Consider the following 14,070-nt stretch of genomic DNA (forward strand, 5'->3'; position numbering starts at 1 on the left):
TCTCTCTCTCTCTCTCTCTCTCTCTCTCTCTCTCTCTCCCCACATTTCTTAAAAATTTTTAAACCAAACAAACACAATTATGATGGGATGGTAGAAGAAACATCACACACTGCCCTTTGCCTACTTAGCTCACTCGTAATCTTCATCATCCACCTCTGTACAAGTATTTGCTAATCCTACAAAGTACCTTTTTCTGAAACATTGAGGAGTAAGTTAGACATATCAGTTTCTTTCCCATGAACATTTTGCTATATGTTTCATAGCCTAGGGACACTTTCTTCCACAAGATATTGTCAACACTAATAAATTTGTATTGATACAAGTCTTTAATACACTCTTACTGGGGCTGAAGAGATGGGCCAGTGGTTCAGAGCACTTGCTCTTGTAGAAGACTTGGGTTTGATCCACTGCAACCACAGTGGCTCACAGCCATTGTAACTCCACTTCCAGGAGACCTGATGTCCTCTTCTGACCTCTGAGTGTCCGGGTACACATGTGATACACATACAAATATTCATGCAAAGTATTAATACACACAAAATAAAACAAATAAGTCTAAAAGTTTTTAAGATATACTGTTCTATTAAATGGTCCAATCTCCTACTTAACACAGGTAGGACCAGGGTAAGGGCTTCTTACATTCGCCTTCCATCTGGAACCCATTTGTATTTTATGCTGTGGACACTTGAGAAAAAGTCAGTCCTTCCTCTTCCTTTTGTGTTAGCAAGAGTCTTCCCCATGTCTAGATGGTGGGTGTGGCTTCTCAACCAAACGAAGTGGGTTGTATCCTCTGAGAGCTATGTCTGGAGCAGTGTGATATCCACCTGCCTGTCATCAGTAATATTCATGCAGATAGATCCTTTCCTCAAGATAATTCATTTTCTCCATTGATTCCCAAATAATAAGTAGTCTGTGTACTCAGACATGTAGCTATTCTGTCCTCTACCATAGTTGCCTCTTAATCCAGTATTTGTTGATTAACTAATCATCTTAAGTAGGTATGGTGGCACATGCTTATAATCCTAGTACCGGAGAGGCTGAGACAGGAGGATCAAGGCCAGTCTGGGCTTCATATGTCAAGACCTTGTCTCCAAAGAGTGAATAAGCAGGATGTACCTGTAACCCCAGCACGTGAGAGGTGGATACAGGTGGACTGAGAGTTTAAGACTAGCCTTAGCTAGTTTGAAGCCAACCTATATGAGACTCTGCCTCAAAAATAATCAATTAATTAATTTAAAAGAGATTAATACTGGGGAGCCCAGAAAGTATTGGCACTGTTTCCCCAATCAGCAGAATAAACCATAGAAAGAGCTATTCATGGTCAAAATAGCTAGCCAGTTTCCCCCTCTTGGAGGATATCATTAGCAAAGATATTGGTACCCCATTACATATAGGGTCACGCATCCTCATTATTATTCTGGCCTCTCACAATAGGTGACAGTTGGAAACACTGTCTTCTTTGCCCATTTTAGGTTGGCCAACTTCCTGTCTAGAAGTTATTCCTCATTAAAAAAAAAAATAGCCATTCCAACCAGGTCTCTCACACAATCTCACCCATTTGGACATTCTCTTCTAGTAATGACTAATCTATGGTCACCTCAGATACCTTCTTACAGAGAGAAAGATATCTCATTAGTGAAGATCTTCCCTTAAGCTGGAAACTAAGTTGATTTAGAGTTAAGCCTTGATACAGAGACTCCCCCCAAAAGTTGGGTACAGGATTTGCCCTGGCTGGATCCTCTCACTCCTGCCTGCCCTGTGCCACCAGACATGGGCAATTTATAAACTAGATTGTTTTAAGAAGATCGTGATAGACTAATTATTCTCTCTCTCCTGAAGATGTAACACCTTAATCTCACAATCTTGCTAATAAACAACTTGTGTGTAGTGGAGGACTTTGTAGCTGTGTTTAATGAAAGGTCTTGGCATGGGGAGACTATGCTGCTGTAAACAGATGAGACCAACGTAATCACAGGGTCTGATAGAAACAGACTTAGTATTAGACGTATGTTGGGCAGATCAGAGCAACAGAGATGATGCTGCCCTTGAAAGAGAAGGGGATCCCAAGCTCACGAACACAGATGCCCTCTAAAAGTAGACAGGGGAGGAACAGAACCCCTGACAGCCTCTAGGAGGGATGCAGCTCTGTACACCCACTTAGATTTCTGGCCTCTATCATAGAGAGATGAACAGTTTCTGTTATGAAGCCATAAATCTGGTGGTCACTCTTATAGCCATGATAGAAAACTACAGTGGAGATACCCAACAACCCTCAGTTGCCATAGCTACCAGCCCACACTTTCCATTCTGCCTGTCCTGGACTGTCCATGCTGACCTCAGCTTCACTGATTTCAATCAGCCTCTAGGACTTCCTCTCCCTCATCATGCAGTGTCTGCTTCCCTGAACAGAGCAGATGTGAGAACTACAGGTCAAGCTTGCTGTCAAGACTCATTTTTCCTTCTCCCACAGACACAACCTGTGTGAAAAAGTGTCCAGAGGGCTACCACGCTGACAAGGATAGCCAGCAGTGTGTGCTCTGCCACAGCTCTTGCAAGACCTGCGAAGGACCACACAGCATGCAGTGCCTCTCCTGCCGACCTGGCTGGTTTCAACTGGGCAAGGAGTGCTTGCTGCAATGCAGGGATGGGTAAGGAGTTCAGCACTTTCTCCTTCAGCCACTCTAGAGGGCAAGCCATTTGCCGATGATGAAAGTAGGGCTCAGAGTAAAGCCTGCCTGCTAGTAGGCCAAAGTAAAGGAAGAGAAAAAAGAAAAACAGTGTGTCCTAGTGAGAGAACACACTAAATCAGACGGTATGATCCCATCAGACTAAGTTACTATTATTCATCCTCAGGGCCTAGCATCACTGACAATCCAGAGATGTGTGATCACAAGCAGAGGAGTTTCTCCTCCATTCATAATGACCTAGAAGCATTAACACAGGTTTAAGGGCTCTTCTTTTTTTCTGTTTTGGGAAGTGGCATAGATTCAGGGGATTCAGGGTTAATATGCAAAATCTAAGCAGTACACTGATCTTAAAAGGGAGCAACTTCAGTGAACATCTCTCCATTAACACCGCATGGCCTCTGCAGCCTGCCAGGCGCCCACAAATGCCTAGCATCCACAATTTACAGCTTTGGCTCTAAATGCAACCCTGACACTGAAGTGAAATGCTAATATAAAAGCAATGGGGGAAATTATTTTGTGAAGAAAGACTCTATTATTTTCCTGCTAAGAAAAGCTGCTGGTGTGTATATCAGATCTGATTGCAAACACTCTGGGAAGAAGGGTTGACTGGGCCATGACCTCTCCAGCTTTCCACACTCCTGCCCACTCTCTCTCAATTAGTAACCCAGGGCCATGAGAGGTTCCAGACCCAAATCGGAGGACCTTTCCTGGATGTTTTAATCCCGGTTGGTACCTTCCTTCAGTCTTAAGGGATATCTGTGTGCTACATTTATGTCGGTGCTGTGTGCTGATTGGCTCACATTTCTGTGTCTCTCACTCATTCACTCACTCATGTAATCCATACGGGTTAGTGCAAAAGCATCTCGTCCATCTCGATAAGCTGAGTAAAAACCCATGCTTTGTACTTCAAAGGCTTACCCTGGTTCTACTATCTTCTCATTTGAAAAGAAAAATTGAGCTACTGGAAATAAAACATCTCTTATTTTTTCATGTGATGTGTGCTACCATACAAGCAACACATTGTCAATTCTTCAGAGATTTTTGGCAAGTACTGTCCATGTGAACTAATGGCATGGTACTTCCAGGCTGGAGTAGAAGGGGGTGCTACCAGGGAAGTGTCTTAAAAGATCTGGATCCCACAGAGAGGTTCTCTATCTTCCTCAGATCTAGTCACTCTCTGCTCCACAGCACACACCAAAGGTGTGCAGTCCTGTAGCTAAACAGCGTGCAGAGCGTGGCAGTAAGAAGACGATGCTGCCCACATTGTGTGGAGTTACCAGAAGGAGGGGGAAGGGGAGTACAGGCTGCCACCACTCTCTTTACTAGGGAAGAACTGGGGTATTGGTGAAGTATTGGTGGGGAATTATTCCTATGGTAAAATCAGTGTTCCAAATACATAAGCATGTTGGTTAAATGTTTTTTTTCTTGTACGGACAGATGTATAATTCTTTTTACCTTTCTACAATAAGTAATTATTTGGTCTTGACCTTCTGCAAAGCTCTTTAAGGTTCAAGCCTCTATGCTTACTCACAAAGTCGTTCAAGGCTGTGAGGCTCACAAGATTTCAGTCTTACGTTAAAACAATCCTCGTAGTAAGCAGTAATATGGAATTGTAATATAATCCAGCAAGCTCCTTGGTGTCTCTATTTCAATGTTATGCTTTGACAATTTTTGAAACCTACTTTGAGTAGATGTTTTCCACTCATGGTCCCTACTGGTGCTTTGCACCTTCAATACAGCTTGCAAAGCATTTCAACTAATACATCTTCTTTATACAATGCTTTGATTCTACAATAATCTTATGAGGTGGACACTGGTCCCTTCATTTTACAGAAAAAGAAACTAAGGCTGAGTTTAACTGATGTGTCTGAAGTCACATAGCTATAAAACCACTCAAATACCTTGGTCATCCTATTGACTAACTGAGGTAATTCTTTATCATGGACGTACAGAGAGCAGCGTGAGGATTACTGTGCCACAGTTGGGTCACTGGGATACAAAGTGACTATTTCAGATTGTTAGACAGAGACCGGGCTCAACACTACCTAAGCATGCTGTCAGTTTTCTCATCTTCACTGAGCTGATTTACCACAAACTGGGATTTGAGGTGACATTTTTACACCAGAATCCTGGAACCTTGAGGTTACTGAGCTAATCCCTGGGACATGCTGATGCCCAGAGGTGCAGACATGGAGCACACCACGTCTGCCTGCTTTCTTAAGACCTTGATCTTATTTGGAAGATATCTTCAGCCAATGCATTATTGTGTTATATTTTAGTTTGACAGATAAGCCTTTTCATACCATCTCTTGTTTGACCTTAAGCAAGTTCTCTAAATTTTCTATAACACATATTTTGGATCTAAAATATTTAGGATTATAATATAAACTCAGAGGGTATACTGTGAAAATTAATTTGAAAATCCACAATTGACACAAATATACATGACTTATTAATAGGGTTCTAAATATTAGTATAACAACTTCCTAGAGTTTAATTGCCTGCTACTATTAGCCCCATGTTACAAATAAGGACTATGATGCACAGAGATATCAAGTGATCCACCCAAGGGCACACAGCTCATTAGGTGGTATTGCTTGATTTGAAACCACACATGTTCGAGACACTAAGCTCCTAATCTCCAGGTTCTGGTTCTCATGTTCATGCTCAATGGCATGAAGCATTCCCAAAGTCCCCAGGATGCCATCAAGCACACACCAGAGCTTAATGATAGTTACTGGCAGAATATTGACTCTCCTAAAATTCTTTCAAAGGAGTTTACATCTATTGTATAAAGGCCATCCTTGAACCATACGACCTCATATTTCAAAATGTTTTTAAATTCAGAAATTAGCAGATCCAATTAGAGGTGCTTTTAAATTGCCTTTGAAACTGGGTATAGTGGCACATGCTATAGTCATAACATTTGGAAGGCAGAGGCAAGATAATTGCTATGAATTTGGGGCCAGCCTGGGCTACAAGAGTTCAAGCCCAGTCTGACTATACATGGGAACTTTGTCTCCAAAATGATGGTGGTGGTGGTGATGATGATGATGATGATGATGATGGTGATGATGATGAGAAGAAGGAGGAGGAAGAGACAAGGAGGAGGAGAGGAAGAGAGGAAAAGGAGAAGAGAGGAGAAGAGAGAAGAGGGGAGGTGAGGGGAGGGGGAGGAGAGGGGAGGGGAAGGGAAGGGGGGAGGACAGGGGAGGGCAGGGGAAAGGAGGGGAGGGGAGGGGAGGGGAGAGGAGGGCTCTTCCATCCAGGGTGTGATTCAGCAAAGGCTGAAGTTAAATGTAGGGATGTCAGAGGAAGAACAGGAAGTAGCAGTGATGGTACCGGACTGTTGAGCCACCACTGTGTGTGACAGTAACATTATAGGTACTTCCAGCTTCACAAACAGCTGGGTGGGCGTGGGATGCTATGGTGTCCAGTGTACAGGTAAGCAAACCCACGCTCACTAGATCCATTGCAACTTGGCAATGATTCCATGAGTAAGGTTGAGTGAAGAGACTGAAGGGGCCAGGCCGGTGCGTGAACCCTGTCTGACACAGCCTTTGGTTCAAGCAGAGCCCTTGCAGCCCTCCACATCTGTGCTGTTGCTGAACACAAGATTGTTTTCCTTGTCATTATTTCTGCCCCAATGTAGCATGACAATTATTCCCACAGCATTTATACTGCATTGAGAACTAAGTCGAAATGATTGAACGCAATAAAGAGGAGGTACGGATTCTGTACCATTTTCTACATGGGACTGTGCGCACATGGGTTCTGGTGTCCAACTGCCAGAGGACATCTGCATATACCTTTGCTTCTCTCTTGGTTTCAGATATTACGGAGAAAGCACCAGTGGTAGGTGTGAGAAGTGTGACAAGAGCTGTAAGTCATGCCGGGGCCCACGGCCCACAGACTGCCAGTCTTGCGATACATTTTTCTTTCTCCTGCGCTCCAAGGGGCAGTGTCACCGCGCCTGCCCGGAGCACTACTATGCAGATCAACACGCACAGACCTGTGAGAGATGCCATCCGACTTGTGACAAGTGCAGCGGTAAGAACATGCGTGTGTTTTGCGTATGAAAATGGAAATTGGAGAAGTTTTCCTTTCTATTTTGCCTCTCTTTCCCTCTTTCCTCCTGGGGGGCGCCCCCATTTCCTAAACTCTTCTCAAGCCTCTTCAGCATCCACACAGTCTACCCACTCGATTCTACAACATCCTTGGTACCTTTCAGGCTTCCTGTCTTTTGAGACTGATACAGGAGGCATCATGTCCACTGGGAGTGCTTGCTACCTACTCTCAGCTTCCTTCTGACCTGTATGATTTCATCACTGTGAAAAAAAAAAATCCCTGAGAATCTGGCTCATGGCTGCAGAGGCTTTGGTCTACAGTCTGCTTGTTGCGCTGCTGAAGCCCGTGGTGAGGCCCATTGTGGCAGCAAGATCGTGAAATGGAGCAGGGCAGAGCAACAGAGAAGTCAGCTCAGCAGCCAGCCAGTGAAGATGGGGGGTGGGGGGAAGCAGACACCTACTTCCTGGGCATGCACATAAGCACTCTACAATCCTCCAACTGACCCTACTTTTCACCATCTCCAAAGAATGCCATTAGATTATGAAACCATCAAAAGATCCATCCACTGCTTAAGCCGAGACCCAATTGCCTCCCCAGAGTCTGGCCTCTGGAAACCAAGCCTCCAGTACATGAGTCTGTGGGGACATTTCATTTCAAACTGTAACACTGCTGATAGCAACTACCTAGGGAAATCCATTTATGTTCATCAGTTTAAAAACTCCCTAAGACATCTGCCTCAAGCTCTCCCATACCCCAATACTGTTTTCCACATGTGTGCTTGTGCCAAAGATCATAAAATCAATATTGGAGGGACCACCATTTAACCACTGCCCAGGGTGGTACCTTGATGTTATCTCTGGTACTGTTCTGTCTCTTGCCCCCTACTGAACCTACCTACTTACCTACAAAACAGTTGAATTTCAAGATCTTTGGACCCTTCCTAAGTATCCCTCTTGCCACAAAATATGGTCACATTGAATCCATGTAAAAGACGGTAGCTCACATTCCTGTTCTCCTTTTCAAAATGGCCGTGGCTTTCTCAGCCCTTCTGGATACATTTCATCTCTAACAGTCCTTTGGATGTTGATTGACATCACATTAATTTTTATTATCCTAAGTTTAACAAAACAAGGACATTTTCACGTAAGTATATAACATATTCTCCCTCTATATGTTTCTATATTACCTGTGTAAAGGTGTAGCCCTGGCTGTCCTTAAACACATGATGTTCGTGCCTTATCCTCTTAGCCTTTACCTACTGGAATGTACTACCATGCCCAGCTTCCACTTTTAAAGATAATTAAGAGGGAGAAATATAACAGATTTTATGGGTGTACTGGGGGTGGGGGGGAATGGGAAGATGAGAGGGAGAAGGGAGAGGAGATAGGGTTGAGGGAGAGGATTCAGGGAAAGACAGGTGGAATTGAGAGATGGTATGGAAACCTAGTGCAGTGGAAACTTCCTAAATTATTTGTAGGTAATCCTAATGAAGTCTCCCAATAATAAGGGAGACAGAGTCCCAAATAGTCATCGCTTGTCACCAAAAGAGGCTTCTAGTACCAAGACTGGGTTGTGTTCATTTGAGTTGTTGGCCAAGGGAGTGCCATAGAAATCCCCAAACAGCTCAGACTATTGTAAAAACAATGGGATGCTCTCCCCAAACTGACAGCAAGACCCCATTACTGAAGACACACGAGTCATTGAGAAGTCAAGCTGGTGCCCACACAAAGCCTTCCCACCTATGTTCTAGCATCTTTGGTGTGTGAAGGAACTCTGGAGGCTGCCAAAAGAGAAACATAAACACCAACCCAGCCATCCTTTGGCCTACAATGTGTCCTGCCTACAGATATGCTAAGGTAATGTTGGCAGAGAACCTATAAGAGTAGCCAACCAATGTCTGATTTGACTTAAGGCCCACTCCACGAGACAGAACCCATACCTGGCAATGCTTGGATGACCAAAAAACTCAGAGACTAGGTAGCCCAGAGACTCAAAGTAAAGCCAACACAACTAGTTTAAATAAAACAAAACAATCAAACAAAAGAGGTGATTCAAATCTTTCCCTATCCCTTTTCCCTACTTTAACTTCAACATTAACCCTTATTTCACATATTCTAGAGTCAAGAACCACCCACAACTACACAGAACCATACAGCAGCCACCTAATATGCCACTCTCTCACAAGACCCTGTGATGTAGTTCTCCTTCCTCAAAAACAAAAATGAGACTTTGAGACCCAGCTTGAACATCACCTCTAGAGAGCTACTCTTGGTCCTCCTGGCAGGCTTCTTCCTCCATCCCTGTTCTGTAATTCAGTGTTTCACCAAAGCTTTTTATGTGACATTTTTCGAATGCTGGTTATTAAACTTAGGCCCTTAACTGTGCTAGGCAAGAACATTTGCCTATTCCATAGAGCTATATTCCCAGCCTTCCATTACATTTTAGGAAATATGTCCATCTCTCCAACTGTGAGCCCATCCAACAAGAACAAGGATTATCAAGGTTCTATGACATTCATTTGTAGCCCTGTTCCCACTCTTTATTACAACACTTGATAAGTGCTCTCTGCGTGTTAAATAAGAAATGCTTGTATAGGAGGTAAATAATTCCTTTTCTTTCCAGACTGGAAAATGCTCAGCTCTAAATGTTGTTTGTTTGTCCAGCCTTGACTCCAACGAGATGTTGCTGAAGATAGCCTTGAATGTTTTATTCTCCTGCATCTATTTCCCAAATTGCTGGGATTACAGGCATACACCACCATAGCCAGTTTAGGAGGTGATGGGGACTGAACTCCGGCTTCGTATAGACTAAACAAGCGCTCTTTGAGCTCACCTATGGCCCCAGGCCCATTGTTGATCTTCTTAGCTTTCTTTTATCTGTGTATTTTTGAATGTTCAACTTAAACTCGTTGTGAATGAGTTAGATTCGGGCTCTTACTTCTCTGTCTCTCCCTTCATCCTTAAGAGGATTTTTTGTTTGTTTGTTTTGCATCTCTTTATATAACTCTGGCTGTCCTGGAATTTGCTCTGTAGACCAGGATACATCCTTACTTCTTAAATCTGTTTTTCCGTTTACCTCACCCATACCTTCCACCAGAAACTCTATCCAGACTAGGATGGTCCATTTTTCTCAGAGGTGGCATTCTTGGAAGTACAGATCTTGATGGAAGGTCTTGTCTGTTACAGCAGAGTGCTGCCCTAACTTCTGTTTAAGCTCTGTGTCAGAGCTTTGGTTCCAGTATCTTTGGAAACACTTAGCTCATGTTATGGCTTTAAAAAAAAAAAAAAAGCAACAAGAAAAAGTTGAGCTCACATCTGCCACTGCCAACTTCCTGTCCTGGGCATATCAGCCAAGTGCTTGATCCTGACGTTGTTTGGGTGTGTTTGCTTTCTGGATCAAGGAAACTTCATCTAGATAGTTAGCCAAATCTCTTTTTCTTGCTTTCTCTGCTACTTCTTTTCCCATCTCAGTATGCTTCAAACGTATCAAACTATATCAGAACCTGAGTTCATGTATGGTCTTTATTTTTGAGACAAGGTCTTAATATATAGCTCTGGCTGGCCTGGAACTCACTCACTATATATACCAAACCAGCCTTGAACTCACAGAGATCTGTCTGCCTCTACCTCCTGAGTGCTCGATTGGATTAAAGGCTTGCCCATCCATGCTCAGCAATGCATTTTTATTTGATGTGAATGGGTGTGTTGCCTGCATGTGTGCATGCCAGTGCTCGAAGTGCATTCAGTGCCCACAGAGGCCAGAGAGGGCAGAAGATACCCAGGAACTGGAGTTACAGACAGTTGGAAGCAATGAAGTAGGTGCTGGGAGTCAAATCCCCCTCCTCTGGAAGAGCACCTACTGTCCTTAAGTGCTGAGCCATCTTTCCAGCTCCACGTTTAATTTTTGGTTGTATATGTGTTATTAAGGGATACACATTTTCTTAGAAGATTATGTACTAAATTGTTGCCCAACCTCACTCTGCTAATTCAAAAGCCTTGAGTTATTTAGTACTTCTGGGGGCCAGGATGCCAAACATCTGGGTCAACCAAAGGCCAATCTGATCTAGTTTGGGGGCTTTGTGTGTGTGTGCATGTATTTTTTATCCCCCTCCATGTGTGCCTGTGTGTGCCTGTGCATACTTTCTTTTCATACATGCATCAAATTTCTAGCTGAATATCTCACATTAGATTTCTAACAGACACCCCAAGCCTCTCCCTCTGTTCTCAGACCACTTTTTCCTATTTCTTACCTTGATGAATGGCTTTATTAGACTCCCCCTTGCCTGACACAGTAACCTAGCATGAGCCTTTTCTCTTCTCGATCTCTAGGTCTCAACAGTTTGTCCCTAAGTCATGTGACATCTTAAATTCCTCCCCTCTGTTAGTCATTAGTATCATTTTAACTTGGTTTCTACTCTCACAGTTTGTTGCTTGAATCAACCGTTAGTACCAGTTAGCTAAGTGCTCTTCCTGTCCCCACTATGAGCCACCTAGTGCCCATCCAGTCCTCCATGCTGTCAGACGGATCTTGCAAGGCAGATAATAAATAGGATGCCCTTTCGCTCAGAAGCATGTCTGCATTGATTTTAGTCTGTGTTTGATGTCTGCATCAGAGGCTCTTACCCCACAGGCATTCCTCACATTCACCCCCATCCCTCACTACCTCTTACTCTGTCTTTGCATCCAACCACAGTGACTTATTATAAATCTGAACCAACCTTGCCTCCTGCCTCTCCAGGGTACTGACTCCTTCAGTCCGTTCTGCCAGGACCGCTTTCTGCTCCATTACACTCAGCATGTTTTTTCAAAAGTCTTTCCCCAGCCTTCCATCCGGTGTTGCCTTACAACCCTGAGTATCCGTTCATCTATTTATTTACTCAACAAACACTTATCCAGCCATCTTGGATATCCAGATTCCTGGAAACCAGGGTGGTTTACTTTGCGTCATTTTCATTCTTGTTTTTGTTTTCAGAAACTGTTTCTATGATAAAATTAAAAAAAAATACCCATACGCAAAGCAATAGGAGAGGAAACATTTATTTTAGCCTACAGTTCCAGGTTATGGTTCACCATCAAAGCGGGGAAGTCGAAGAAGCAAGAATTGAAAAGCACCTTATCACATCCACACATAAATGTGGTAAAAATGAGATGCCAATAAATAACTGTATTGTCATTTGGTAAACCTGACAGCCCTAGTTTCTACCCATTAGTGTTGTGCAGTGAGCCAGGGGAGGACCATCACTAGGTAAGCATTGGGAATCCGAGCATTCCTTTCCCCAGCTCATCAGCACAGGATCCTCAAGACAGGATTCTGGGGTGACTGGCAGCACTGGATAGATCTGGAGAAAGCCCACATGTTGGATTTTTCTTTTTCTTCCTGTTTGTGGCTTAGCCCTAGAACTCACTGCTAGCCATTCCCAGGCTCCCTGTTCTTCTCCTCTGCGGACCTTTAAATACCACACACACCCTGAGCTAGTTAGTGGATACACCCAGATTAAAAAAGCTGGGAATTTTCCTCCAACCTTAGGCTATATAGTAAATAGAAAAGAAAGGTTTAATTTTTCTGAAACATTAACTGTCACACTGAGGACATGGGAAACAAATCTAGAAAAAGTTGGCAGTCTGAATGAGCAGAGTGTCTGTGTTTCATCCACTTCTGACTGTCCGGTAATTTTAGTTGTTAAGAAGAAAGCTATTTGGTGGCCACAGGGGCACACACCTGTAACTCCAGCACTTAGAAGACTGGTGCAGGAGGAGGATGGAAGATTAAAATCAGCCTGGGTTGCACAGCGATGTCCTATTGGGAAAAGAAGAGAAGGTGGGAACAGAAGGAACAGAGGGAAGAAAGTAAGGGAGAAGAGGGCAAGGGAGGGGAAAGAAAATACCGGCACTGGGAGTCAGGGAGGCGGGTGCACCATGTACGGACCTAATCTATACCGTTGTGTGTAGCTGTGGGCTCTGGAGCGAGTTATTTCCTCCCTTCGACACATTTACCTTCTTATTTATCCTCCCTTTGAACTTTCTCAAACTACCTCTTTCTACCCATTGCTCCTCACAGCCAAATCCCAGGGCCACCCTGCATGGGTTGAATTCACAGGGCTGGTTTCGGGGAGGGGGGTGAAACTAGGCTAAGTCAGTATAAGGCAAAGCAGATGGTGAGCTGTTCTGAATTTTAAGGAAATGTGTAAAGGTCTGTCTTTCCAGCCTCAAGGCCCCTTAGAAGCAGTAACTGAGTCTCTTAGCCTTGGGGAAAAAAAAGAAAACAGAAAATGCCCAGGAACTTAATCCTTTGTGAAAGGTCCCTGGTGCCTAGGTGTTCAGGGCTTGCACAGCAAAGGAGGACATGACAATAAAGTCACTGGTTCCCACCAAGGCTGACACAGTCCACTGAATACTACCTGGACTTCAGCCAAATTGGAAAGGAAGCAGTCCGTAGTTCCAGTCACACAGGTCTGCCAGCCTGCTACCCAGCAGGGAGGCTATGTATATAATAACGCATATTTGAAACTATCAAGCAAAGAGGATTTCGAATCCTCAAGGAAACCACAAACATTTGATGATAGGAGAAGAAAGAAAGGCTTCATGAAAGTTCCTTTCTCATTTTCTACGAATCTTTTGCTGTGACACATAATCTCTCATCCATACATTCTCAGCGTCCAGACTGAGAGCCTCTGGGATGAGACCACGTATTCTGTAAGTCTTTACTTTGTCTTGTAGACACTTGTCACATCCTCGGTCCCCTTTCAGCTTCAATTTACTTGACATCTTCCTTACTCCCAAGTGCTCTGACATTAAGACAGAGTTAGAATCTGAAATCTGTCTCATAATGTGATTTCTCTCCCTCTCTCTCTCTCTTTCAGGAAAGGAGGCGTGGAACTGCTTGTCCTGTGTGTGGAGCTACCACCTTCTGAACGGAATCTGTACCCCAGAATGTATTGTAGGGGAATACAGAGATGGAAAGGTACTGAGACCTGGGGTTGGTATATGCTCTCCCACTCCCACCCTCGTGGAGCTCAGTTTCCCCATGTCTTTCTGGGAAGTGAAAACGGCCTACACATCACTACACTCTGCACAGCCTACGTTTAACACCGTACCATCGCTTTCATTCATAAAATAGTCAAGCTGCCAACCTTCAGCTTCCACTTGATTCCCTGGAACTGAAAAGACCTAAAATAACCTGAGCCCTGTATCCATTCATTACGATCACAGAGGAAGCTCAGTCCCCGACTACAACAGAAATACAAACTCTCCTCTTTCTGGCTGTCTGAACAGACAAGTATGTGAAGACAGAAGGAAGCTTGCTGCTCCTGTTCTTC

At 43.8% G+C, this 14,070-nt stretch overlaps 1 protein-coding gene across 1 annotated transcript in view; it reads left to right on the plus strand.

Annotated features, from left to right (window-relative positions):
• Positions 1–14,070, plus strand: part of Pcsk5 (proprotein convertase subtilisin/kexin type 5) — a 409,108-nt gene that overhangs the window by 388,179 nt on the left and 6,859 nt on the right. Inside the window, exons 34-36 of the mRNA XM_028770072.1 lie at positions 2,471–2,648; positions 6,520–6,737; positions 13,615–13,715. Coding sequence (XP_028625905.1) covers positions 2,471–2,648; positions 6,520–6,737; positions 13,615–13,715 — 497 coding nt within the window. The remainder of the gene's footprint in view (positions 1–2,470; positions 2,649–6,519; positions 6,738–13,614; positions 13,716–14,070) is intronic.

The sequence above is a fragment of the Grammomys surdaster genome, unplaced genomic scaffold (genome assembly GCF_004785775.1).
Source record: "Grammomys surdaster isolate TR1022 unplaced genomic scaffold, NIH_TR_1.0 198, whole genome shotgun sequence".
In the NCBI taxonomy this organism is placed as follows: domain Eukaryota; kingdom Metazoa; phylum Chordata; class Mammalia; order Rodentia; family Muridae; genus Grammomys; species Grammomys surdaster.